The 22,919-nt window shown below is 56.5% G+C and overlaps 1 protein-coding gene across 15 annotated transcripts in view; it reads left to right on the top strand.

The window, feature by feature from the left end:
• Positions 1-22,919, top strand: part of CROCC (ciliary rootlet coiled-coil, rootletin) — a 59,478-nt gene extending 36,559 nt beyond the window's left edge. For 10 of the 15 annotated variants that reach the window (XM_063594508.1, XM_063594510.1, XM_063594513.1 and 7 more), the window contains 18 exons: positions 965-1,134; positions 3,311-3,490; positions 4,229-4,363; positions 4,739-4,882; positions 5,317-5,555; positions 6,002-6,161; positions 8,587-8,754; positions 10,758-11,130; positions 15,696-15,865; positions 15,972-16,092; positions 16,381-16,544; positions 18,172-18,387; positions 19,084-19,308; positions 19,753-19,902; positions 20,221-20,421; positions 20,604-20,735; positions 21,417-21,599; positions 22,313-22,919. In XM_063594508.1, coding sequence (XP_063450578.1) covers positions 965-1,134; positions 3,311-3,490; positions 4,229-4,363; positions 4,739-4,882; positions 5,317-5,555; positions 6,002-6,161; positions 8,587-8,754; positions 10,758-11,130; positions 15,696-15,865; positions 15,972-16,092; positions 16,381-16,544; positions 18,172-18,387; positions 19,084-19,308; positions 19,753-19,902; positions 20,221-20,421; positions 20,604-20,735; positions 21,417-21,599; positions 22,313-22,399 — 3,218 coding nt within the window. In that variant the 3' untranslated portion in view covers positions 22,400-22,919. Of the gene's footprint in view, positions 1-964; positions 1,135-3,310; positions 3,491-4,228; positions 4,364-4,738; positions 4,883-5,316; positions 5,556-6,001; positions 6,162-8,586; positions 8,755-10,757; positions 11,131-12,736; positions 12,843-14,154; positions 14,248-15,695; positions 15,866-15,971; positions 16,093-16,380; positions 16,545-18,171; positions 18,388-19,083; positions 19,309-19,752; positions 19,903-20,220; positions 20,422-20,603; positions 20,736-21,416; positions 21,600-22,312 lie in introns of those variants that run through there. The other 5 variants (XM_063594509.1, XM_063594511.1, XM_063594514.1 and 2 more) reach the window with 5 other exon arrangements.

Below are 22,919 nucleotides of genomic sequence, written 5' to 3'. Positions count from 1 at the left end.
AACTCTTGACCTCAGGTGATCCACCCGCTTTGGCCTCCCAAACTGCTGGGATTACAGGCATGAGCCATCACGCCCAGCCTGTTTGTTTTTTGAGATAGAGTCTCACTCTTGTTGCCCAGGCTGGAGTGCAATGGTGCGATCTCAGCTCACTGCAACTTCTGCCTCCTGCATTCAAGCGATTCTCCTGCCTCAGCCTCCCAAGTAGCTGGGACTACATATGCCCGCCACCATGCCTGGCTAATTTTTGTATTTTTGGTATAGACAGGGTTTCGCTGTGTTGGCCAGGCTGGTCTCAAACTCCTGACCTAAGGTGATCTACCTGACCCAGCCTCCCAGAGTGCTGGATTACAGGCATGAGCCACCGCGCCCGGCCTATTTGTTTTTTTGAGGCAGAGTCTCACTCTTGTTGCCCAGGCTGCAGTGCAGTGGTGCAATCTCGGCTCACTGCAACTTCTGCCTCTTGGGTTCAAGCGATTCTCTTGCCTCAGCCTCCCGAGTAGCTGGGACTACATACGCCTGCCACCACGCCTGGCTAATTGTTGTATTTTTAGTAGAGACAGGGTTTCACCATGTTGGCCAGGCTGGTCTTGAACTCCCGACCTAAGGTGATCCACCTGCCCCAGCTTCCCAAAGTGCTGGGATTACAGGCGTGAGCCAAGGCACCTGGCCTAGGGTTGTTATATCTTTGACATCCGTCCCATTTGGGAGGTCTTCTCATCAGTCATTTTATGCCTTTAATGCCATTCTAGGTAGGCAGGAAAGGGGTCAGGGCCAGTGGGCCCATGTAGCAGATAGGGAAACTGAGGCCCAGAGAGGGCAAACCACTTCAAGAGGACCCAAACTAGATGCCAGGCAGGCCTTCTGCCTCTGGGATTTTGCCCATGTGGCTCACCTGGCCTAAGTCTGCTGGCCCAAGGAAAAGTTTCAACCCAACCCTGCCCTTTCGCCCATTCCTCTCGTGCAGGGGAGTTGGCGGGCCTGCGGCAGCAAATAATAGCTACACAGGAGAAAGCCAGTCTAGACAAGGAGCTGATGGCCCAGAAGCTGGTGCAGGCTGAGCGGGAGGCCCAGGCCTCTCTGCGGGAGCAGCGGGCAGCCCACGAGGAGGACTTACAGCGACTCCAGCGTGAAAAGGTTCAGGCAGCTGGGGAGGGGTGGGCAGGACTCTGAGCCAGTGTTTCATCATCGTTCTTGCTCTGCCTCGGTCTCTACATCTGTGAAATGGGACTTCCTATCTGTTGTGGAGGCCCTGGGGACAGCTAGGAGGACTGGGGGGATGGGGAGGTTGTGGTTCTTATTAGACATGCAGATTCCCAGGTCCCAAATCTGGTCCAGCCCTGGTAATCCTGATGCAGAGGGTCCACAACCACATTTGGGAAATACTGACCTAATGTACAGCAGGAAAGCACTTTCATTTGCTAAGAAGTACTGTTTGCATATGAAGAGCCACTCAGACCTCAGCATATAGAAAGGCAAGGGGCCAGGGAAGTTACTAGAACACTGACTCTGGGGTTGTATTGCCTGGGTTTGAATCGAATCTTGGTCGCTTACTGGTGATGCTACCCAAGGTGTCTGTGTCTTCATTTCCCCACCTGTAGAAATAGGGATAGGATAGTGGAAGGTATTGAGGATGAGCTGAGACCATCTGCATAGAGGGCTTAACATAGTGACTGGTACTTAGCAAATGCTCCATAAGTTATGATTGCTGGCACTGGCATGCTCTCCAGAGTGGCCCTCAGGACAGGGGCCCTCGGCCACCAAATCCTAGACAGGGCTGCCTCTGACAGAGGTGCAGGCTATGACTACATGGATCCAGGGCATGCCACTCACCCTGCAGTCCCCCTGGCCTTGGGTGGTTGCTACCACGCTTCTCCAGGAGGTGGCGGTAAAGTTTTTTTTTTTTTTTTTTTTCTTTTTTTGAGACGGAGCCTCGCTCTGTTGCTTAGGCTGGATTGCAGTGGCGCAATCTCGGCTCACTGCAACCTCCACTTTCTGGGTTCAAGCGATTCTCCTTCCTCTGCTTCCTGAGTAGCTAGGATTATAGGCGCGCCACCATGCCTGGCTAATTTTTGCATTTTTAGTAGAGACGGGATTTCACCATATTGGTCAGGGTGTCTCGAACTTTTGACCTCGTAATCTGCCCACCTCGGCCTCCCAAAGTGCTGGGATTACAGGCATGAGCTACGGTGAAGCTCTTAAAGGAGGGGCGGTTTGGCCGGTTGTGTTGACTCATGCGTGTAATCCAGCACTTCGGGAGGCCGAGGTGGGCGGATCACGAGGTCAGGAGATCGAGACCATCCTGGCTAACACAGTGAAACCCCATCTCTACTAAAATCACAAAAAATTAGCTGGGCTTGGTGGCACGCGCCTGTAGTCCCAGATACTTGGGAGGGTAAGGCAGAAGAATCGCTTCAACCTGGGAGGCAGAGGTTGCAGTGAGCCAAAAACATGCCACTGCACTCCAGCCTGGGTGACAGAGCGAGACTCCGTCTAAAAAAAAAAAAAAGAAGCGGCAGCTCTGTCTGCTTCTCACAGAGTTGCTAGGGGCAAGTGCTGAGGCAGGCACCTGCCCTCAGGCTCCCCGGATGGGCTGCTATTTGCCTGTGGGCTCTGCCTGCCTGCCTGTCCAGTCCCCAGGGATCTGAACTCCTGTGACCTCCCCCTTGCTCTTCTTGCCCTTTGCATTGCCTGGCTTGGCCTCATTAATGTCCCCAAATCTGTGTTCTCTCCAGCTCCTCTGGCAACCCCTGACCCCCTTCATTCCTCACAGCCAGTCCTAACTCCCCTCCATCCCAACCCCAATCACTCTTCCACAGCTCTCGGAACATCACCTAAGCTAAAAATCAGATTGCTCCTTGTCACCTTGGCTCGAGTCCTCTCTCCCACTCCCCTCACTGTCCTTAGAATTCCCATGGCCCACACGGCCTGTCCTGGCCCCACCCCTCCCTGGGGCTCTGGCACTGTGACTCACCATGTCCCGTTCCCCTCTGTGCCCTGCATCCTCTAGGCCTTTCCAGGGGCTGTGTTCTTGGCCTGGGGTTGTCTTTTCTCTCTTTACCTGGCTGACAGATACTTGTCCCTCCTCAGGGGATCATGTTCGGACCACCAGGTCAGCCCACTGCTGCTCCTTGGCACTTTCATGGCCCTGGCGTGTCCCCATCATAGCCCTTATCACCCCCTTGTAGCTACCTGGTCACCCTCCCTGTCTCTGAGGGTATGGGGGCCAGATGGCTCTTGCTGCCCTGGTGTTTTGGGGGGTCTACCTGGGCCCCTCCTGGTGTGTCACAGGCATCGGGTCCTGGCCCCCTAGGAGGCAGCATGGCGGGAGCTGGAGGCCGAGCGGGCCCAGCTGCAGAGTCAGCTGCAGCGTGAGCAGGAGGAGCTGCTGGCCCGGCTGGAGGCTGAGAAGGAAGAGCTGAGTGAGGAGATTGCTGCCCTGCAGCAGGAGCGTGACGAGGGCCTCCTCCTGGCAGAGAGTGAGAAGCAGCAGGTTCGTGAGCCCTGGCATGGCCTCTGCTGCTCTCTGAGCTGCTCCCGTCCTGGGGCCGGGCCCCGCTCCGCCACCTGGCAACTATGAGCCCTGGGGCAGCCTGCCTTCTTGGGGGCCTCAGTTTCCTCACCTGCAGGATGTGAGGATTAGAAGGGGGTTTGTGAGGCTTTGCTGTGCTCCATGCCTGGCACACAGTGAGCACCTGCTCAGTGACAGTAACAGTCGTGACACCAGGAAAGCTGTTCCGTATTCTCCCATGCCTCGTCCCACCCCACGCTGGGCATGGATCCTCATGGCTGCCTTCTGAGCAGTCCCCATGATGCCCACAGGCAACAGCTGACCCGTCCCCCCAAATAACAAATCCCTATCTTTCCTATAATATAACGGAGACAGGGCAGACTGCACCCATCTCCTCTCCTCACCAGCTGTGTACCTGGGCTAGTCACTTTACCTCCTTGAGCCTCAGTTTCCTCATCTGTAAAATGGGTAGAAAGAAAGACTCTGCAGTCAGGGTGCTGTGGCAGGTTAGTGAGCTCTATGAGTGGTATCCACGTCCGGGATTCTTGTGACTGCCGCTGTGCCCTTTTCCAGGGCTGCACGTCTGCCCTGAGTCCACCTGCGGTGGCACACTCAGGCCTCTAAGCCCCCAGTGGGCACATTTCCCAGGCAGGAAGAAGCCTGAGCATGCCCCCAGGACCAGCCCATCCCCCAAGCCCTTTGTCCCCTGCCTCTGCCCAGGCCTTGTCTCTGAAGGAGTCTGAGAAGACGGCACTGTCAGAGAAGTTGATGGGTACACGGCACAGCCTGGCCACCATCTCCCTGGAGATGGAGCGGCAGAAACGAGATGCCCAGAGCCGGCAGGAGCAGGACCGGGTAGGGCAGGCTGGGCAGCTGGGCCTCTGTCTCATAGAGAGGCAAATCCCTGGCTGAGGAGCCCCCACCACAGGGCGGCATGGCCCTATCCTGGAGAAGCTTCCAGGCTGTGGGAAAGGAGGTTTAGCCCTTCTTTTGGGAGCCCCCATCTGAGGGAGGTGGCTCAGCCCTGCCCTGATGAATCCTTTTGGCGTGAGGGAGAGGCCGGCTACACGGGCAGCACTCACTATGCATCCGGGGGTTGGCAGAGGGTCTGGCAGGCCAGCGGGAGGGGCCGTGTTTAGACTAAAAGTGGACAGTGCACTGAGAGGGTTGGGAGCAGCCAGGGGCTGGGGGACACAGCAGGACCAAGTCTGAGGAGCCCCTCTGTCCCAGAGCACCGTGAACGCTCTGACGTCTGAGCTGCGGGACCTACGGGCACAGCGGGAGGAGGCTGCTGCGGCCCACGCCCAGGAGGTGAGGAGGCTGCAAGAGCAGGCCCGAGACCTGGGCGAGCAGCGGGATTCCTGTCTTCTCGAGGTGAGCAGCCGCCCCCCTCTTCCGAGCAGCATACCCTAAATGGCACTGTGTGCCTGGGGGCCTAGTTCCCCAGGGCCCCAGAAGAGTGTAAGATTCCTCCCTGCATTTGAGGACCAATGAATAGCAACTTAGAAAGGAGGAAGCAAGCACTATGAAGCACCTGTTGTATACAGGTGGGATTTGGCCTCAAGGAGGGGTGAGTGGGGTCTCTGCCCTCTTGGTGGTGTGCTCAGGACAGTCCTGATTGATAGTGACTTCAGGTCAAAACATTACTGATTACAGCACGCCTTGCTCAAATGATAACTCACAGCCTGCGGTCTGAGCACTGCAGAGGGATGGGGCAGGCTCCCTGGGTCCAGGGATCTGGGGTACAAGACCCAGCTTGACGGGGGGGTCCCTGACCGCTGCCCTGGGGACACCTGCTGTGCTCACAGGCAGAAGAGCTTCGGACCCAGCTGCGTCTGCTGGAGGATGCCCGTGACGGGCTGCGGCAGGAGCTGCTGGAGGCCCAGCGCAAGCTGCGTGAGAGCCAGGAGGGCCGGGAGGTGCAGCGCCAGGAGGCAGGCGAGCTGCGACGCAGCCTGGGCGAGGGCGCCAAGGAGCGTGAGGCCCTGCGGCGCTCCAATGAGGAGCTTCGGTCTGCTGTGAAGAAGGCAGAGAGCGAGCGCATCAGGTGGGGTGTCGCAGGAGGACCAGTCCTGAGTCCTCATGGGATCCCATCCCTGAAACCTAACTTTACCCCCAAGGTTCTGGGGAAATTGCCCAGATACGGATCGTCTGTCTCCTAAGCGGAGCCTGGCACCTGGGTGATTTTAGGAAGGTTTCCTCCCTGTTGATTGGGGAAAGGGGCAGAGGGGCAGCGGGCAGCTTTGGGTCCAGACTCAGACCCACCCACCGTCATCACCCTGGAAACCAGGTCCCCTCCTGGAGTCACTGGTCTACCCCTCCCAGCCGAGGGCCTGGGCCCCAGCCCTGCAGGGCTCAGGGCTCAGCTCTTCAGAGAGGCCACATGGGCAGACAGTGCCTGACCCACTCCAGAAATTGGAGGAGGCAGCTTTTGTGTAGAGCCACTGACTACTCCCAGGACCCAGGGCAGCCCCTGACCTCTGCCCTCTCCAGCCTGAAGCTTGCCAATGAGGACAAGGAGCAGAAGCTGGCACTCCTAGAGGAGGCACGGACAGCTGTGGGCAAGGAGGCCGGGGAGCTGCGAACTGGGCTGCAGGAGGTGGAGCGCTCACGGCTGGAGGCTCGGCGGGAGCTGCAGGAGCTCCGGCGTCAGGTACTCTCCCTGTGCCACCCCTTAGCCTGGGGCTTGCTGTGTGCCCCGGGCCAGTAGCTCCCCCTTTCTGGAATCATGTTTCTACCCCTATGTAAAACCAGGGGCTTGAACTATGACAAGCTCTCTCACCTAACCTTGGTGTGAATGGATGGGCTTTGAGGAGTCCTTGAATCCCTGAAACTGTGCAAAAGTCTGCGTGCATTTGTGTGCACACTCAGGCTCACATTTCTGCAAGGAGAGGAGCTGGTGTCCTTGTCCAGTTCTCAAAGGAATCTGCAAACAACAAAAGGTACAGATTTTGTGAACTAGGTCAGAGGTTGGCAAATGGTTTTTTGTAAGGAGCCCAAATGGTCAATATTTCCAGCTTTACGGGCCACACAGTCTCTGTTGCAACTACTTGACTCTGCTGGGGTAGTGAGAAAGCAGTCCCAAACAGTGCATGAACAGAGGGGTGTGGGTTCCAGTAAAACTTTGTTTAGGGACACTGAAATGTGAATTTTCTGTCATTTTCATGTGTCAAGAAATGTTGTTCTTCCTTTAGAAATGATCCATTTTCGATGATTTAAAAATGTAAAAAAAAAAAAAAATCCTTAACTCAGACCCTTGTAGAAACAGGAGATGGGCTGAATTTGGCCTGTGAGCTGTAGTTCGCTGACCCGTGAATTCGATGATCCGCAAACTCAACAGCAGCATGCATTGAAGAAGCACCTGCGTCTACTGGGCACTGGCCTGGACACTGTGGGTTCAGGCTTCTCACTCTAGAAGACGCAAAGAACAGGAAATGGCCTCATTCAGCCCCTAGGCGCTGCCTCACCCAGAGATATCACAACCAGGCCAGGCGCAGTGGCTCACACCTATAATCTCAGCACTTTGGGAGGCGGAGGCCAGTGGATTGCTTGAGCCCAGGAGTTCGAGACCAGCCTGGGTAACACGGTGAAAACCTGTCTCTACTAAAAATACGAAAAATTAGCCAGCTGTGGTGGCTCATGCCTTTAATCTCATGCTTTGGGAGGCCAAGTTGGGAGGGCTGCTTGAGCCTAGGAGTTCAAGACCAGCCCAGGCAACATAGTGCGAACCAGTCTCTACAAAAAATTTAAAAAATAGCTAGGTGTGGTGACATGCTCCTGGAGTTCCAGCTACTTGGGAGGCTGAGGTGGGAGTATCCCTTGAGCCCAGGAAGTCAAGGCTGCAGTGAGCTGTGATCGCATCACCGCTCTCCAGCCTGGGCGACAAAGCAAGACCCTGTCTCTAAAAAAAGTTTTTAAACTTTTAATTTTTATTTTATTTATTTATTTACTTTTTGAGATGGAGTTTCACTCTTGTTGCCCAGGCTGGAGTGCAGTGGCGCAATCTCGGCTCACTGCAACCTCCGCCTCCCGGGTTCAAGTAATTCTCCTGACTCAGCCTCCCAAGTAGCTGGGATTACAGATGCCCGCCACCACACCTGGCTAATTTTTTTGTATTTTTAGTAGAGACAGGGTTTCACCATGTGGGCCAGGCTGGTCTCGAACTCCTGATGTCAGGTGATCCACCCACCTTGGCCTCCCAAAGTGCTGGGATTACAGGCATGAGCCACGATGCCTGGCCCCCCCAAATTTTTTTAATTAAAAAAATTGTTTTTAATTACAAAAAAAGAGATCACAACTGGATAGCCAGAGATATTCTGATACTCTGATAGCCAGAGATACCACAGCCCCCTTCACCCAGGCCCCTTCCTGAGAAACCACAAGACTCCCGGAAAGGAGCTGGCATTTGCGTGCTAGCTTTTGCTGGACGCGTTGCATGCTACGGTCTCTCCTGTTACCCCTGCTGTAGCACATGGGGGAGGTAGGCAGTACCCCCACCTGCTCCTGTGGGGAAATAGGGGCTTAGAACATTGCCGTTGTCTCAGATCGAATCCCAGTCTGGTGTGTGTGGGCTGTGTGACTTTGGGGAGGTTACTCTGACACTCTGAGGCTCAGTTTTCTCATCTGTTAAATAGGGATAATGTTACTACCTACCTCATATAGCATTGTACCAAGATTAAACGAGTTAATATAACTGAAGTGCTTAGAACAGGACTGGACACATGGTAAGCGCTCCAAAAACGTTCATCACCATCGTAGAGGGGAAAGATAACCCAGGGAGCTGTGGTTCCTGCCTGTGAACTCCTGGTCTGCTAAGGGCTGAGCCCTCCTTCTATTATACCCACCCCTTTATGAAAGGTAGTTTTGGCCCACTGATTAAATGGTAAACAGGCCACTGGTGCCCAAGTGCCTGGCATCGCCCAAGTTCAGTGTGGTTATGTAGGGGCCGGCTCCCAGTGGATGTGGGGTGGTATTTGATACATGTGTCCCTAGAGCAGTAGGTACCAAGTGGCCTTGGGCCAGGACTGGGAGGGTACAGGGGCAGAGCTGAACCTGCTGCCATTCCCGTGCTCTCACAGATGAAGATGCTGGACAGTGAGAACACCAGACTGGGCCGGGAGCTGGCGGAGCTGCAGGGCCGCCTGGCGCTGGGCGAGCGGGCAGAGAAGGAGAGCAGGCGGGAGACCCTGGGCCTCCGGCAGAGGCTGCTGAAGGGCGAGGCCAGCCTGGAGGTGATGCGGCAGGAGGTAACTGAGCAGGCGGGTGGGCTGGTGCATCTTTCCTTCCCTCAGCAGGAAGCAGGTGGGCACCCCAATGCTGGGGCCATTCTGAAAGGCCACTCCCTAGGGCTTGCTCCTTCCCCCACTCCTTGAGACTCTTCCCCAGTTGTAGTAACAACAACCCAAAGAACAGTGGGCCTACTGTGTGCTGGCACAAAATGGGTAGGGAGAAGCCCAGTAGATATGACCTTGTTTGATTTTCCCAGCAGCCCCATGGGGTAGGTACTGTTAGCCCTTTTTATTTATTTATTTATTTTGAAATGGAGTCTCACTCTGTCGCCCAGGCTGGAGTGCGCTGGCACCATCTCGGCTCACTGCAACCTCCGCCTCCTGGGTTCAAGCAATTCTTCTGCCTCAGCCTCCCGAGTATCTGGGATTACAGGTGCTTGCCACCACGCCCAGCTAATTTTTTGTATTTTTAGTAGAGACAGGATTTCACCATGTTGGTCAGGCTTGTCTCAAACGCCTGACCTCAGGTGATCCACCTGCCTCGGCCTCCCAAAGTGCTGGGATTACAGGTGTGAGCCACCACACCCTTCCTACCATTAGCCCCATTTTACAGAGCCCTCAGAGAGGTCGAGGGATCTACCCAAGGTCACACAGCCACCTAGGTCTGTCTGACTCCAAAGCCCACAGGCTACCCGCTCTGCCTTTTCCGGCTGTTTCATCACCATGAATCTGTTGTGTGGCCTGAACCAAGTCACGTCATCTCTGTGCCTCAGAGCGCTCATGAGAGATGGGCTAGCACAGCCGGGCATGTATGAAGGGCCCTGGCACAGGTCCTGGCACCCAGCTGCTCAGTAGATGGGTTTCCAGTGAAACTGGTGACCGTGAGAGGTTGACTCTCTAAATGGCAGGGGTGGCTTTGTGTCTGTGTGACCATGCATCCCATCAGGAAATGATATTTTAGTGCATGCCCCCATTGTGTGCAGATTTATTGATAAATTATGGGCAAGGGCGGCAATGTAGCCTAGTGGTTAAGGGAACAGCCTGTGGACACAGCTCCCTTTGGAACCAGTGGGCACTTAACCTTCCTGGCTGTTCACTGTGTTCCCAAGTGCAGCCCGCAGCCCCCGTGTGGCCCCGTGTGGTGTGCCTCCCCGCCTTTCCCCCACCCCCCAGGGCTGTGAGTACATGTGATTAATAAGCTGCCGTCAAGCTATTAAAAACAAAAAACAAAACAGAAACAAAAACAGCCAGGCGCAGTGGCTCACACCTGTAATCCCAGCACTTTAGGAGGCCGAGGCTGGAGGATCACTTGAGGCCAGGAGTTCGAGAGCAGTCTGGCTAACATGGCAAAACCCTGTCTCTACTAAAAATACAAAAATTAGCTGGGCATGGTGGTGCTCACCTGTAATCCCAGCTACTCGGAGGCTGAGGTGGGAGGATCACTTGAACCCAGGAGGCAGAGGTTGCAGTGAGCTGAGATAGCCCCACTGCACTCCAGTCTGGGTGACAGAGCTAGACTCTGTCTACAAAAACAAACAAACAAACAAAAACCCACAAAAACAACAACAAAAAAAACAGCCTTTGGAGCTAGAGTGCCTGGCTTTGAATCCCAGCTCTGCAGTGTACTAACTCTGGCCTTGGACAAGTTACTTAGCATCTCTGTGCCTGTTTCATCTTCTGTAAAGTGAGATCGATTCATAGAGTAGTAATTAGAGTTAATATTTTTTGGAAAGTTACTTAGTGCCTGGCACTGATAAGCCCTATGTATTCAAATGCCAGCTGTTATTACTAATAAACTATGGGCATTACAAGGCTTGTATAAAGAATAAAGAGATTAATAAATTCTAGTATTTCCTCCCACGGGGATGTTTTTGCACCGCCTGCTTGAGTGGCGAGCACTAAAGGAGAAAGGGTTGTACTGAACACACAGCCAGGGATGGTGGGCTCCAGTCTGGGCCTTAGGGGTGGGGCGTCGGTTTGGGGGAGGTCTTGCCGACCTCCACCTCCTGGCATCACTCCAGCTCCAGGTAGCCCAGCGGAAGCTGCAGGAACAAGAAGGCGAGTTTCGGACCCGCGAGCGACGCCTGCTGGGCTCCCTGGAGGAGGCGCGTGGCACTGAAAAGCAGCAGCTGGACCACGCCCGCGGCCTGGAGCTGAAGCTGGAGGCGGCGCGGGCCGAGGCTGCAGAGCTGGGCCTGCGGCTGAGCGCAGCCGAGGGCCGGGCACAAGGCCTGGAGGCCGAGCTGGCCCGCGTGGAGGTGCAGCGGCGCGCGGCGGAGGCCCAGCTGGGTGGCCTGCGCTCGGCTCTGCGCCGGGGCCTCGGCCTCGGTCGCGCGCCCAGCCCAGCCCCACGGCCAGTGCCCGGTTCCCCTGCCCGGGACGCACCCGCAGGAGGTAAGGGCAGTGCCGCGCACAGGGAAGGGGGGAGGTGGGCGGGCCGCACTGAGGCCCCGCCCCCACATGGCAGGTTTTTTTGTTTTTTGTTTTTTGTTTTTTCAAGGAGCCCACCACACCCCTCCACTGAGGTCCACTTCTTAGCCCCGTCCCCTCACCGAGACCCCTCCCTTCACTGATCTGTGCTTCTCAAGGGCGCTTCTTTTTTCTTTAGACCAGGCCTCACTCTGTTTCCCGGGCTCAAGTGGTCCTCCCTCCTCAGCCTCCTGAGTAGCTGGGACTACAGGTGTGCCACCACGCCCAGCTAATTTTTGTAGTTTTTGTGGAGACGGGGTCTCACTATGTTGCCCAGGCTGGTCTTAAACTCCTGGCCTCAAGCGATCCTCCGGTCTCGGCCTCTCAGGGTTGGGATTAGAGGCATGAGCCACGGCACCCGATCTAGGCCACTTATTTTTTTGGGGAAGTGGGGTGGTTCTTTTTTTTCAACTTTTGAGACAGGATCTCACTCTGTCACCTCAGTTGAAGTGCAGTAGTGTGATCTTGGCTCCCTCTGCCTTGGCAGCCTGTGCCTCCTGGGCTCAAGTGATTCTCCCACCTCAACCTCCTTTGTAGCTGAGACTACAGGGGTGCACTACAATGTCTGCTTAATTTTTGTGTTTTTAGTAGAGATGGGGTTTTGCCATATTGCCCAGGCTAGTCTTGAACTCCTGGACTCAAGCGATCCTCCCACTGGGATTACAGGCGTGAGCCACCGTGCCTTTCCTGGACCGGGGGATGGAGGGCTCTTAATGCCTTTGACTCCTTATCTGATTTTCTGAGCTTCCATCCTGCCATATACTCCCATATACTTTCAGTCATCTCTAGGTTACTTAGGATACCAAATACAGCTAAGTGGAAATCGTTGTTACACTGTATTGTTTTTAATTATTCTTTTTTTTTTTTTTGAGATGGCGTCTTGCTCTGTTGCCCAAGCTGGAGTGCAGTAGCACGATCTCGGCTCACTGCAACCTCTGCCTCCTGGGTTCAAGTGATTCTCCTGCCTCAGCCCCCTGAGTAGCTGGGAGACTACAGGCGTGTGCCACCACGCCTGGCTAATTTTTGTATTTTTAGTAGAGACGGGGTTTCAAGGCCGGGCACGGTGGCTCACGCCTGTAATCCCAGCACTTTGGGAGGCAGAGGTGGGCGGATCACGAGGTCAGGAGATCGAGACCACAGTGAAACCCCGTCTCTATTAAAAATTCAAAAAAAATTAGCTGGGCACAGTGGCAGGCACCTGTAGTCCCAGCTACTCGGGAGGCTGAGGCAGGAGAATGGCGTGAACCTGGAAGATGGAGCTTGCAGTGAGCTGAGATCCCACCACTGCACTCCAGCCTGGGCGACAGAGCGAGACTCCGTCTCAAAAAAAAAAAAGAGACAGGATTTCAGCATGTTGGTCAGGCTGGTCTTGAACTCCTGACCTTACATGATCTGCCCACCTCAGCCTCCCAAAGTGCTGGGATTAAAGGCATGAGACACTGTGCCCGGCACACCTGGCTAATTTTTGTGTATGTGTGTGTGTGTGTGTATAAATATACATATATATATATGTATATTTTTTTTTTTTTAGGAGAGATGGGGTTTCACCATGTTGGACAGGCTGGTCTCAAACTCCTGACCTCCAGTCGGGATGATCTGGGAACAGATGATGGTGATGGCTGCACAACAGTGTGAATGTAATTCATGCCGCTCAGTTGTACACTTAAAAATGACGAAAATGGCCCGACACGTTGGCTTATGCTTGTAATCCCAGCACTTTGGGAGGCCGGGGCGGGTGGATCACTCGAGGCCAGGAGTTCAAGACCAGCCTAGCCAACATGGTGAAACCCTGTCTCTACTAAAAATACAAAAAATTAGTCAAGTGTGGTGGCAGACGCCTGTAATCCCAGCTACTCGGGAGGCTGAGGCAGGAGAATCTCTTGAAACCAGGAGGCGGAGGTTGTGGTGAGCCGAGATCGCACCATTGCACTCTAGACTGGGCAACAAGAGCGAAACTCCGTCTCAGAAAAAAAAAAAAAAAAAATAGGGCAAAGCCAAGGTAGGGGCTAGGGCAGTTCATGCGGGGGCAGCAGGTGCCTCACTGTGGAGGTGATGGGTAAGGGGAGAACGTGAACGAGCAGCTGGGAGAGGGACTCGGGGCGAGTAGGGAGGTCCTGAGTGGAGGTGCGCCTGTCCTGTGGACAGCAGGGGCCAGCAGTCCCAGAGCATCAAGCAGGGGGGTGAGATTTGGGGACGAAGGGCTTGCTCCAATAGACATTATAGGCCTCTACGGGGACTTTTACCCTGAGACGATGGGACCTTCTAGAGCTGGAGGCCCCCAGGGGCAGGCCTGCTTCTTTGGGAACCTCTGAGCGAGGCCTTTTGGGTGGTGACCAAGTTCGTGGCTGCGGAGCAGTTTTGGTGTCCTTCTGCGGCCAAGGCAGGATGCTCATGGCAGGACCCGTGTCCTGCAGTTCCAGTGCCAGCCTCCAGGTAGTGCCCTGGTTCCACCCACCCTGCCCCCTCCACCTCCCCGGGCCATCACTCCAAGCAGAGTGCACAATTTTCTGCCAGGGAGTCGGGCTGCCTGGATTCCCATCTCAGCCCTGAAACTTCCCAGCATTGAGAACAACCAAATCACTTTTTTTTTTTTTTTTGAGCCCAAGTCTTGCTCTATTGCCTATGCTGGAGTGCAATGGCGCGATCTCGACTCACTGCAACCTCCGCCTGCTGGGTTCAAGCGATTCTCCTGCCTCAGCCTCCTGAGTAGCTGGGACTACAGGCGTGCACCACTGCACCCAGCTAATTTTTTGTATTTGTAGTAGAGATGGGGGTTTCACCATGTTGGCCAGGCTGGTCTTGAACTCCTGACCTCAGGTGATCTGCCCGCCTCGGCCTCCCACCAGAGTGCTGGGATTACAGGTGTGAGCCACCGTGCCTGGCCCACTTTTTTCTTTTTCTTTTCTTTTCTTTTTTTTTTTTGAGACAGAGTCTCTCTCTGTTGCCCAGGCTGGAGTGCAGCACAGTCTCAGCTCACTACAACCTCTGTCTCCAGGGTTCAAGTGCTTTTCCTGCCTCAGCCTCCAGACCTCAGCCTCCCAGGTAGCTGGGACTATAAGCGTGGGCCACCATGCTCAGCTAATTTTTCTCTTTTCTTTTTTCTTTTCCTTTCTTTTCCTTCCTTCCTTACTTTCTTTTCTTTTCTTTCCTCTTCTTTCTTCTTTTTTTTGACGGAGTCTCACTCTGTTGCCCAGGCTGGAGTGTAATGGTGCAGTCTTAGCTCACTGCAACCTCTGCCTCCCAGGTCCCAGTTCAAGCAGTTCTCCTGCCTCAGCTTCCTGAGTAGCTGGGATCACAGGCGCCCGCCACCACACCTAATTTTTGTATTTTTAGTAGAGACAGGTTTTCACCATGTTGGCCAGGCTGGTCTCGAACTGCTGACCTCGTGATCTGCCCACCTCGGCATCCCAAAGTGCTGGGATTACAGGTGTGAGCCACTGCTCCCAGTCTTTTCTTTCTTCTTTTTTTGAGACGGAGTCTCGCTGTGTTACCCAGGCTGGAGTGCAGCAGTTCGATTAGGCACACTGCAAGCTCCGCTTCCCGGGTTTAAGCAATTCTCCAACCTCAGCTTCTTGAATAGCTGGGATTACAGGTGCGTGCCACCACGCCCAGCTAATTTTTGTATTTTTAGTAGAGATGGGGTTTCACTATGTTGGCCAGGCTGGTCTCGAACTCCTGACCTCAGGTGATCCACCTGCCTCGGCCTCCCAGAGTGCTGGGATTACAGGCGTGAGACACCGCACCTGGCCAATTTTTGTATTTTCAGTAGAGACGGGGTTTTACCATGTTGGCCAGGCTTGCCTTGAACTCCTGACCTCAAGTGATCCGCCTGCCTCGGACCCCACAGTGCTGGGATTACAGGTGTGAGCCACCACACCCAGTCAACAGAACAAGCAAATCACTTAACTGCTTTGTGCCAGCCTTGCCTGGGAAGAGGGTAAATTGTGCCTTACCTGTCAGGAAGTTGTTGTGAAGATGAAGTGCCTAGCACAGTGGGCACTCAGTATGGAGAGACTTGAAGTGATGCAGCAACCACCCTTGCCCTGGGCCCTGGGAACAGTCGTGGATGGAAGAGACGAGGCCCAGCCCTCATGGTGCTCCTGGTCGGGGTGGGGTGGCAGACATCAGACCCCCCTGAGGGTGGGATGAGCTCACTGTAATCCAGCCTGTGGCCAGAGAGGCCTCTGAGGGAGGGGGATGGCCCTAAAGGATGGGCCAGGCAAAGAGAGGCCATGGGGAGAAGGGGAGCAGCATGTACAGAGGCCCTGGAGCTGGGACAAAGAATGTTCTAGAACATGGGAGATGCAGGGTGGCCAGTTTGTAAAGGGTGAGAGGGTTTCAGCTGGGATGGGCAAGAAGACCCCTAAGCTATAGCAGAGAAGTTGGGCTTGATTCTGAGGGCTGTTGGGAAAGGCAGGGATGACAGTGAGTGAGATGTGTGGGAGACCCGTGGCTTCTGCATCACTGAGCAAGTCTTCTTTCTCTTCTAGGAAGCGGGGAAGGGCTCAGCAGCCCCAGCACCTTAGAATGCAGCCCTGGGTCCCAGCCACCATCTCCAGGACCTGCCACCTCCCCGGCCTCTCCAGACCTGGACCCGGAGGCAGTGCGCGGGGCCCTCCGGGAATTCCTGCAAGAGCTGCGGAGTGCCCAGAGAGAACGGGTAAGCCTGGGTGTGCGTGGCTGGATGGGGAGCCTGGAGGGCCCTGGGGAAGTTGCAGGGTGTCAGAGCAGGGGTCTTTCTTTGTTCCCCCATGTCGGGGCTACAGGACGAACTTCGGACCCAGACCAGTGCCCTGAATCGCCAGCTGGCCGAGATGGAGGCTGAGAGGGACAGCGCAACCTCGAGGGCCAGGCAGCTGCAGAAGGCGGTGGCTGAGAGTGAGGAAGGTGAGTCTGATCCTTGGGGTCCCTGTTCTCTCTCCTGTGTTTTGGGCAGTTGAGGCAGGAGCCGGGGGATTGGCCTCTGACCTTGCCGTGGCCCCCATGACCTGACTCGGGGCTGTCTCCAAGAGGACCCTCCTTGGACAGCCTCACCTGTGTGCAGGCCCGCATACTACGAAGGGTGCAGACAGTCTGGCCCTGCACTGGGTGGAGTGCAGGCTGGACATTTTGTGACCTGGTTTGGGTCTCGGGGCTGTGCTTGGCCATGCCTGATGGGGTGGGTGGTGGCTACAGCCCGGCGCAGTGTGGATGGGCGGCTGAGCGGGGTCCAGGCGGAGCTGGCGCTGCAGGAGGAGAGTGTGCGGCGCAGTGAGCGGGAGCGCCGGGCCACGCTGGACCAGGTGGCCACACTGGAGAGGAGCCTGCAGGCCACCGAGAGCGAGCTCCGGGCCAGCCAGGTGGGCAGGAGCTGAGGGCCAGCGGGGCGACGGGGAATCTGTGTACCCGAGTGAGTGTCTAACTCTTATGTGTGTCTACCTGTGTCTGTCTGCCTGAGTCTCTCTGCAATCCACTGAGGTGACCAGCCTGTGACTCTGTGAAACCATGTTCAGACTCCATCCTCTCATGTCACTTGTGGTCACTAGGCTGTAGAAAAAAGAGCTTGGTCAAGGTGCAGTAGCTCATGCCTGTAATCCTAGCACTTTGGGAGGTCGAGGCAGGTGGATCCCTTGAGCACAGGAGTTTGAGACCAGCCTGGGCAACATGGTGAAACCCCATCTCTATGAAAAATACAAAAATTAGCTGGGCATGGTGGTGTGGGCCTGTAGTCCCAGCTACTCGGGAGGCTGAGGTGGGAAGATCACTGGAGCCCGGTAGGTCGAGGCTGCAATGAGCTGTGATCATGCCACTGCACTCTAGCAAGGCAGAGTGAGACCCTGTAAAAAAGAAAAAAAAAAAAGAAGAAGAAAAGAAAGAGAGCTTGGGCTTTGGGCTGTCATCTGCCTGGTTTTCATTTTCCTAATCTGTAAAAGGAGGAGCAGTGATTACCTCACAGGGTGACACACACAGGCTCTTATCACAGGTGGTACTCAGGGAGCCTCTGTTTTATGTCTCTGTAGTTCTGGGGTTTTTATGTGTGTTTGGGGGACAGCTATGTGTGCCAGTGTGTATGTGCGTCTGTCGGGCAGGAAACTCAGGCCCTGGTGGTGACAGTGCAGCCAAAGCTCCCCTCTGCCCTCCCCAGCCTGTCCCTCTATTACTGCTTCCCCCCACCACCCCCGCCCCCAAAGCCTCTGGCCTGGGGCCGAGCTTAGCTGGATTGTTGTGTCTGCGGCTTCAACCCTGGCCATGGGCCCAGCCGCAGGGGCTGCAGGAGGAGGCCAGGAACAAAGCTGGGTAGGAGCCAGAGTGGGGGCCCCAGACAGGGCAGGGCTGAGGCTCTGGGCAGGGTGGCAGAGGGGCCAGGCTCAGGATAGGGGCTGGGGAGGCTCTAATAACACCCCCTGTTGATCCACCCTGTCTCTAGGATAGTACCAGGGATGGGAGGACCCCTAGTCTGCCTTCCTGTCCCATCCCCACTCCCCAGGCCTTTTTCACTGGCTGACCCTGGGCAGGGGAGGGGGAATCACCACCTGAAACCCTAGAACAGCAGGGCCCCCTCAGAACTGTCCGGCTCAGCTCAGTTTGCACGAGTCAGTGGGGCAGGAGAAGGGCCTTGGAATCTGCATTTCTACAGCCCCTCCTCAGGGCTCCTGTGAGCACCCAGGTTGTGGTACCCTGGGACCAATCCAGTGTCCCTACTGTACAGATATGAAATGGGGCCAGAGGGCGCGAAGGGGCAGTCCTGGGTTCCTCAGCCCATTGGCCTGGGCTAAAACTGGAAGGTGGGCTCTGGGATCTTCACGTCCACTCATCCTGGGAACGCATGGGGAGACTGAGGACCCCAGAGGGTCCCAGGCCGGCCCCAGGTCACGTAGGTCACCCTTCGAGGCTGCTCCCCGCTTTCCCCCTAAGGGCCCCAGGGCGTGTGCGGGAGGGCTGCGGGGTGCACTGGACGTCTGGGCCTGAGCCCCGTGCCACCTGCAGGAGAAGATCAGCAAGATGAAGGCCAATGAGACAAAGCTGGAGGGCGACAAGCGGCGCCTGAAGGAGGTTCTGGACGCCTCCGAGAGCCGCACTGTCAAGCTGGAGCTGCAGCGGCGCTCGCTTGAGGGGGAGCTGCAGCGCAGCCGCCTGGGCCTCAGTGACCGCGAGGCCCAAGCCCAGGCCCTCCAGGATCGGGTGGATTCCCTGCAGAGACAGGTGGGCCCCTCCCCAAATCACAGCCACAGTGTTCACATGCCCTGTGCCAAGAGCTTTGTAGGCACTACACAGTCCCCCAACAACCCTGTAAGGCAAGTATTACCCACATCCCCATTTCACAGATGGACAAATGGAGGCTGAGAGGTGATGTCATTGTCTAAGATCCCATAGCTAGTAAGAGGCAGAGCCAAAATTAGAATTCAGGACTATTTGATGACAGCATCTGCATGCATAGGAGTCATCTGGGACAAGTTAGAGATGTAGGTTTCACTCATTTCCCTTTTTGCCTTGACTGCTAGGAAGCTTAGCTCTAACTGGAATGTTAAATAATACGGCTAGCCTTGCCTGAACACCCAACAAGGTCAAAAATAGAAAATTTTAGGGTCGTGGTGGTTTCCCTTTCTCTTCCACAGCAGAGAGGAGAGAGGAGTGAGGACAGGGAGGAGACCAGGGAGTCTGAGACAACTAGGTTGATGGCACTCTGGGCACAAGTAGTTAGCCAGCAATGGGATGGGGCCCAGGTGGCAGTAGGCTGAGCCAGCGGGAGTGCTTAGGAGCACTGGGTCTCAATGATGGAGGCCCAGAGAGAAGTGGGAAGGGTGTGGATTGGGCATGCCAGGTGGAGGTCACAGTGGGAGCAGAGGTATAGAGGCCAGATGGGAACAGCCCCGATTGTTCTGGCTGTCCTCCTGCCAGGTGGCCGACAGCGAGGTGAAGGCAGGGACCCTGCAGCTGACCGTGGAGCGGCTGAACGGGGCCCTGGCCAAGGTGGAGGAAAGCGAGGGGGCCCTGCGGGACAAGGTGCGGGGCCTGACAGAGGCCCTGGCCCAGAGCAGTGCCAGCCTCAACAGCACCCGGGACAAGAACCTGCATCTGCAGAAGGCTCTGACCGCCTGTGAACATGACCGCCAAGTACTCCAGGTCTCGGGCCCAGGGTCTGGCTGGGGTGGGCCCAGTGAGAGAGTCAGCCAGTAAGAGCAGGCTTGGAGGGGGGCCCTGGTAGAGAGCCAGCCAATGGGGCAGTCAGTTGGAGCCAATGAGAGCAGGCTTTGAAGGGAGGGCGTGGGCCCAGTAGACCATCAGCCAAGGAGAAGAGGCTCTGGGTATGTCCCGTAAGAAGACAAGGCTACTAGTATAGACTTGGGGGGACCCAGGGGCAGGGTTTATTGGGGAGAGTTGGGGTCTGAGTGGGTCCCACCTTATACAGGTCAGTGGATAGGCCGTGGATGGGTTTGGTGTGCACCCCACTCTCCAGGTGAGATGACTGCCTGTTTTATGCTCTGTGGACCTGTCCAGAGGTACAGAATAGAGAGGACTCCTTAGGGCTCCCAGGCCAGCCAGGCACCATCAGCCCCTGTCCCCCAGGAACGGCTGGATGCTGCCCGGCAGGCATTATCTGAGGCACGGAAGCAGAGCAGCTCCCTGGGCGAGCAGGTGCAGACGTTGCGAGGCGAGGTGGCTGACCTGGAGCTGCAGCGGGTGGAGGCCGAGGGCCAGCTACAACAGCTACGGGAGGTGAGGGCCAGGGTGTGCCCCCTCTGTCCCCAAGACTGTGAGGCCCTGGGATAGGGTGGGGACGTTCCCACCCATCTCAACCTCATCCCAAACCCTGGTGCAGCCTCCAGTAAGGAAACATGGTTCATTCAGAGCATAGTCCTGTTATACAGATGGAGAAACAGACTGAGAGAGACAGGTTTGGCTTCAGGTGACAATTCTCTGATGTGGGCCTCACCGTCGCCTGCTCTGTGAGTGGGCCAGCCTCATTGTCCCCAAGCTTCAGATAAGTACGCTCAGGCCCAGAGGGATTCGGGCCCTGCCTGGCTTCTGTTGCAGGTGCTGCGGCAGCGGCAGGAGGGTGAGGCTGCAGCCCTGAACACCGTCCAGAAGCTGCAAGACGAGCGACGGCTGCTGCAGGAGCGCCTGGGAAGCCTGCAGCGCGCCCTGGCTCAGCTGGAAGCCGAGAAGCGGGAGGTGGAGCGCTCAGCCCTGCGGCTGGAGAAGGACCGTGTGGCCCTCAGGAGGACGCTGGACAAGGTAGGCTGCTCCCCAGGCTCTCCCCTCACTTCCTCTGGGGCCTAACCGTGGTGGATCCCACTGCACATCCCCAGGGTCTGCTGCCTCTGGTGGGGTTAGGTTATTCCATCAGGGTTCAGGAACCTGAGCCCCCTCAGTAAGCTCCTCCTGGCACCCTGATCTCCTGTGGCTCTCCTGCCTAGGTGGAGCGGGAGAAGCTTCGTAGCCATGAGGACACAGTGCGGCTGAGCGCAGAGAAGGGCCGCCTGGACCGCACCCTCACGGGGGCTGAGCTGGAGCTGGCAGAGGCGCAGAGGCAGATCCAGCAGCTGGAGGTCTGACCCCACCCAGTCCGGGACCCCAACTTCATCCCTAGTCTGAGTGCTCAGCAATCCCAGTGGAGCTGATGGCCCAGCCAGCCCAGGGCCCATAACCCCCTCCCCCAGGAGCCCTGAGCCTTCCAGTGACCCAGCGGGCCATGGAGGGAGGGGTTCTCCCTAAGGTGTACAGAAAAGACAGGAAAGGCCTATTTGCACGTGAGCCTGTGGGTTCATGTATGTTGTGGCCATGCAGCAGTGTGAGAATCCGTGTGACGATTCTTGTGTATGGAGCATGAATCTTGTGCATGGTGTGGCATGTCTAGGTATTGTGAATACGTGTTTGTGTACAGATGTTTTCATGCATGGGGGAGTTGGGCCTTTGCACATACACATGTACCTGTGTGAGTCCAGATAGGTATTTACATGCTTGCCTTTGTGCCTGTGTGTATGACGTCTGAGTGTGTGTGTGTGTGTGTGTGTGTGTCCATGCACCTGCCTGAGTGGGGGTCATTGGGTGCACTCACCCTGGGCTCGCAGGCTCACTGTCAGGGCCAGCAGGATGGAAGACACACAAGGATCTCTCCTGCCTTCCCCCTCTGCACTGGCCGTGTCCCAGGGAGGTACCTGACAACCCGTCACACATGCACACACACACTCACACTGGGCCAGAACCCGGACCACAGCCCCTCCCTGCAGGCGCAGGTGGTGGTGCTGGAGCAGAGCCACAGCCCGGCCCAGCTGGAGGTGGATGCGCAGCAGCAGCAGCTGGAGCTGCAGCAGGAGGTGGAGCGGCTGCGCAGCGCCCAGGCGCAGACTGAGCGCACCCTGGAGGCTCGGGAGCGGGCCCACCGCCAGAGGGTGCGTGGGCTGGAGGAGCAGGTGTGCAGGCCCCCTTAGAAGGCTGGGCCAGGATGGATGTGTGGGGCTGGAGAAAGAGGAGAGACCCAATCAAGACCTTGTGGGTATAGGCAGTCGATGGCTCCCGTAACCGAAAAGGGTGGGGTTGGCTCTGCGCTGGTGTCAGCCAAGACCAGACCAGGGGCCACGGGATGCTCCTGGGCCCCAGGCCTCCTGCCATGGCTCTGTTCCCCCTGGCTCCATGCTCAGGGCAGCCTTCTCCCTGGGTGGCCAGGTGGCCTCAGCAGCTCCAGCCTCAGGTTCTCCCAGCAATCTGTCATCTCAGAAGACAGCAGGGGCAGAAGTCCCAAGGCTGTCCCTCACTGGCCCGCTCAGATCACATACCCCTTCCTGACCATGCCTGAGCCAGCCTTGTCGGCCGGGCAAGGCTTCTCTGCTAGGCCGGGCTGGGTCACATGTCCACCCCTTGGGTCTGGACTGGAGCCACGCCCACCCAAGTGATGATGGGGATAAAGAATGGGGGTGGAGTTGCCCTCAAAGGTGCCCAACAGTCAGAAGACGCCCGACTCTGCTATAAGGAACAAAATGAGAAAGGCAGGACAGCCCCTGGCTCTCATTGAGACCAGACCTTTCCTGAAACTGTGGCACTGTGTCCCTCCGGGTTCCCTGCTGCCTCCCTTTCTCTGAAGCCAGGCTGAGGGCCTGGCTGGCCTTACCTTCCCTTTCTTCCCCAGGTGTCCACACTGAAGGGCCAGCTGCAGCAGGAGCTTCGAAGGAGCTCAGCACCCTTCTCCCCACCCTCTGGCCCCCCAGAGAAATGAGCTCCTGCTGGCATCTGGAGAACACCCCTGTGCCTGGGACAGGGGAGGACCCTTCTTTTGGACAGCCCCCCCCCCCCCAGAGCCCGGTCCCTTGGGGGCCTCAAGCTGGGGTGGGATGAGGAGGCGCTCTGCTGGCAGTGCTGAGGACGGGTACTCCAGCTCCAGGCCTGGAGAGGCTTCCCAGCAACGCCTGCAGTCCAGCCCCGCTCTTCTAGGATGAGCCACTGTAGATCATTAAAGTTCCTCCTTGAGAGGCTGAGCCGTAGCCAGGATTGGGGAGAGCCCTTGTCTCTGGTCAGCCCTGGAGCATGGGATCGTGGGAAAGAGGAGGGGGACCAGGCCCAGGGCAGGGGTCAGAGGCCCAGGCCCTGACTTCGGCTTCCCAGAGATCTCTCCGCCTTAGTTAAGAGCGTGTGTCGGGAAATTCCTCAGAGTGCTCAGAGTCCCTGTATTTTTATACCTTTTTACAATGTTAACTGTTCAGAACTGTTTTTTGTAACAAGACCTTGTTTTTTAAAAA

The sequence above is a fragment of the Pan paniscus genome, chromosome 1 (assembly GCF_029289425.2).
Source record: "Pan paniscus chromosome 1, NHGRI_mPanPan1-v2.0_pri, whole genome shotgun sequence".
NCBI lineage: Eukaryota > Metazoa > Chordata > Mammalia > Primates > Hominidae > Pan > Pan paniscus.
The sequence above is the reverse complement of the archived record's forward strand: the minus strand, read 5'-3'. Positions and strand labels throughout refer to the sequence as shown.